Genomic DNA, 3,725 nt, shown 5'->3' on the forward strand with positions numbered 1-3,725 from the left:
AGTGAGAAGGGGGGGCTTGAGCCGGGTTGCAAGCAGTGGGTTCGCACGCCGGCAGGGTGTGCAGTATATGCTGAGCTGAAATATGCCGTGGGTGGGGAGTGCCCTTGAAAACACAGGGGGGCCACACCTGCCCGCCCCTCCCAGGTGCTGGCCCCGCCCAGCTGCTCCCCGACCCTGCTGCTGCCGGTAAAACCCGTCAAACGTGGGGGGCGCACGTCTTGCCGCGCGCCAGTATGAGGAGCTCGTCGCAGGCGTTGGGGTCCAGCTTGAGCACCCACTGGGTCAGCCACCTGGAGTAGGCCAGCCTGGTGGGGGGAAGATCGTGGTGACGATCAGGTTGGTGCACAGAGGCGAGAGGAGGGCGGTTGTGTTGCTCGTATGCCGCCACATAGGGGGCGCCATTAGAGGGTGTTTGCAGGTAGAGAGCTGTTGGTGGGTTCATGGGGTCTGCTGGGTGAAATCTTGAGTAACGGGTGCCCGTAGGGATGGCCACGCGACACGCCAGGGCCGCGCCATGACTGAGACGTTGCTGCTATCGCGTGCGCACGCAGCCCTCAGGCTCAGCGCTGGCCTCTGCACGCCTGTTTTGGACAGCCCAGCCAGTCCCGGCTGTCACCTGTACGGCTCGGGCCGGCCGCTGTCCCCTGGGATCTGGGAGAGGAGGGGGGAGCAGGGACGGCGGCGGTTGGGTTGACTAAGGCCTGATATCCAGGGCAGGCGCCCCCGCTTGAGACACAAACCCAAACATCGCTAACGCCAGTGTCGTGGCCGCTGCCACTGCCGGGGCGCTGCCGCAAGGCCCAGGAGCGTGCGCTTTAGCGGCCGCGCCGTCGGCAGTGTCTGCGCGTACGTATGCAATGGGCATGCAAAGACTGCAGATGCAGCGTTGCATGCATGCCATTATGCAAGCAAGCCAACAGAACAGCATGGCATGTGTAACAATGCGTTTAGAGGCAGGATCAGGCACAAACACGCAGTGTGCGGAGCGCCTGCCCTCACCGTCTTGGGGTCTGCCGCGTTGATCTCGTCTATCTGGGCCGTAATGGCCTCGAGCTTGTCACGCTTGGCCGGGGGAGGTGGCGTCTGCGGGGGGCGGCAGAAGCCGCGCAAGGAGGGCACATTGAGCCGGGGTTGACGGGAAAAACGCACACCGGTTCTGCAGGGACCTCCGCGCCGTCTGCCCGCGTTGACCCCGCTGCTTGCTGGGGGCCCACAGGTGACGTCACTTGGTGTCACCTGCGCATCCATCTTGGCCACCAGCTCCCTGATCTCAAAGTCGTCCAGGTTGGAGCGCGCCACCTGGGATGATCAAGGTGTTTCATTATTTGCATCATTTGAGTGACGTGGTGTCAATCTTTTGATTGAACAAGAGCGCAGGAATCATCCTCGGCACCGGTAGCAGGTGCTTCCAGTGATGAAATTGCGCAAGGGACCCACAAGACAGGATTTGCAGTAGTTGCGCCGCGCCAGACGCTGCTGCCGTGCCGGGGTGCCTTGTGAGCCCTCCAGGAAGCGAGGAGCAAGTACCCCGGCTGCTTGTATGGGGCAGGATTGCTGGCAGAAGCGCCCCTGCCATGAGCGGGGGCGATCGCAAGCCCGGCAGCCACCGCCCTCACCTGCCGCGAGCCGCGCCGCGGGGCGCCGCTGCCTCTGCTGCTGAAGGGGCCCACGCCCCGGCCGCTGCTGCTCGCGCCGCTGCACGAACCGACGGCCTGCACGGGGTGGCGGGCACCGCAGCAAGGGTGTTGGAGCGGGGCGCTGTTGCAGCTTTATGAACACAGTGTAGCATGAATGCCCTTGCGATACGGGCGCCTGCGCCAATGTGTGCCCCAGATCTCTCAAGGATACAGCTGCAAAACCCAGGGGCCACCAGCACCTACCCTGGTGCACTGTGCGCCGCATGCGCGCGAGACGCTTGTGGCGCTGCCGTTTCCCCTGTGAGTGGCGCGTGCATGGGCGTGCAACAAAGGGCCTTGCTTGACGGCGTGAACACCAGGTCAAACAGGTTACTTTGCATGCCGACGCTCACCTGCACGGGGTTCCCGCACAGCGCATCACGGTGCGAGTCCCGCTCAATGATCTGCTGGGCCTTGGGCGCAGTGCGGGCTGGCTAGAAGTCAACATGCTGAAATTATTCTACAAGATAAAGATCTGTTCTCCTACAAAGGTAGCGACCACGTGAGACCGATCCAGAATGGTCCTGCTTGCGTGTGAGGCTTCTGCGAGGGAGAGCCAAACAAAACAACTTACACGATTCGATGAAACAACAATGTCGACCCAATCAACGTTCAGCCTGGCATGGGGCATGTTTGCCTGTGGCGCAGGCAGCGCAGCGCGCACGACACAACACCGTTCAGGCAGCCACATGCAACCATGACAAGCTACACGCAGCGCATCGCAGCGCCTGCGTCGCCGCCATTTACAGCCTGCAAGTCCCGGCGCCGCACACGCGGGCCGCGCACTGCAGGCGCGCCCTCGTCATCGCCCGGGGCGTTGACCATCCCCCTGCGCCAGGTGGGACGTAGGTGACGCGCGTGTGAGAGTGTAGAACACAATCGGCTAGGGTCCTGTGAGTAGCGTGCACCTGGAAAATTTGAAAGAAGTGCTTGCCTTGCCACACAAGTGGCCGTCCGTACGATATTGCAAGCCCAGCCAGACCCCACCCTGAACTGCAATTTTGATTGTGATTGGCCATGTTGCCATATTGTTTCCACATTTCATAGCAGCCCCCGCCTCTTGCCCCCGTCTTGCACACCTGCACGTCGGGGCCCCGCAGTTGCACGGCAGTTTCTCCTCCCCTGCGGTGGCAAGCAGAGCGGAGATGTGGGCGCGCACGAGCGGTTGAACCAGGATGAGCCGTCTCTGGGAAAGGCGGCGCAGCCGGCATGCACTTGAACGTGCGCCTGTCGCCGTACCCAAATTAGCCAGCCGAAGACACGGCTTGAGAGGGGTCCTGCAACCTGGCTCTGCCTGGGACACGCAGCCCAAACCCCCCTCACCGGCAAAGCGGTAGTCATATGTAAGCTCCTCGCCCACGGCTATGTCCCTGCAAACACGTTTATTCGACGGCGGTGTGGGCAGGATGGTATGCAGAGTCAGGGCTGCCACTGGGCTTGATGTGAGCGACCGCCTTGCGCCGCTGTCATGGGCTGCTCCTCGCAAGCGATGGCGCACACAGCACTGCACAGAAGGGGTTCATGGTCGGGATACTGCATGCAGGGAAATCCAGGGTCCTGTGTGGGCGCATGGCGCCCGGCATCATGCGCCCCGCATCGGCGCGCGTCATCGTAACGTCACCTGCTTGCGAAGATGACGATGTGGTCCCGCCGCCGCCCTGTGGCCGGGTGCGCGACCGTGATGGTGCGGCTGTGGCAGCAGGGCGCGCACGAGTGGTTGAGCAGGTGCGCGATGGACCCGGCCAGGGTGGCGTCGACGCACATGTCCTCGTTCAGGCGGAAGATGTAGGTGCCTGATGTTATTGTGAGGAGATATTTAGGCGAGATGTTGGTGTTGTCGGGGGGTTGTCGGCTGTGTGGAATGGTCGTGTGGGCTGCGGTGGCCGTCCCAAGGCCGCGCAACCGGCAGCCAAAGGTGCCAGCCCTCAAACCCCTGCTGCTGTTGCTGCGAGTGCCGCATGCCGACGCCGGCAAAGGGCCCCTCTCCTCCACCAACCGGCTGTCCAGCAGCCAGGGCTGCCTCTACAGCGACCTCCCGCCGCCTCCCTG

General features: G+C 63.1%; 1 protein-coding gene across 1 annotated transcript; it reads right to left on the bottom strand.

Moving 5' to 3' along the window:
* Positions 1-196: 196 nt before the first annotated feature.
* MNEG_14775 (trithorax-like protein, histone-lysine N-methyltransferase) lies at positions 197-3,440 on the bottom strand (the record flags this gene model as incomplete). The annotated part of the gene is made up of 10 exons (XM_014036754.1): positions 197-305; positions 617-651; positions 1,000-1,083; positions 1,237-1,299; positions 1,617-1,712; positions 2,030-2,089; positions 2,448-2,505; positions 2,756-2,798; positions 3,000-3,046; positions 3,298-3,440. 10 exons carry the CDS (start codon positions 3,438-3,440, stop codon positions 197-199), a joined length of 738 nt encoding a protein of 245 aa, XP_013892208.1.
* Positions 3,441-3,725: the final 285 nt, after the last annotated feature.

This window comes from Monoraphidium neglectum, assembly GCF_000611645.1.
Source record: "Monoraphidium neglectum strain SAG 48.87 unplaced genomic scaffold scaffold04753, whole genome shotgun sequence".
Taxonomy (NCBI): domain Eukaryota; kingdom Viridiplantae; phylum Chlorophyta; class Chlorophyceae; order Sphaeropleales; family Selenastraceae; genus Monoraphidium; species Monoraphidium neglectum.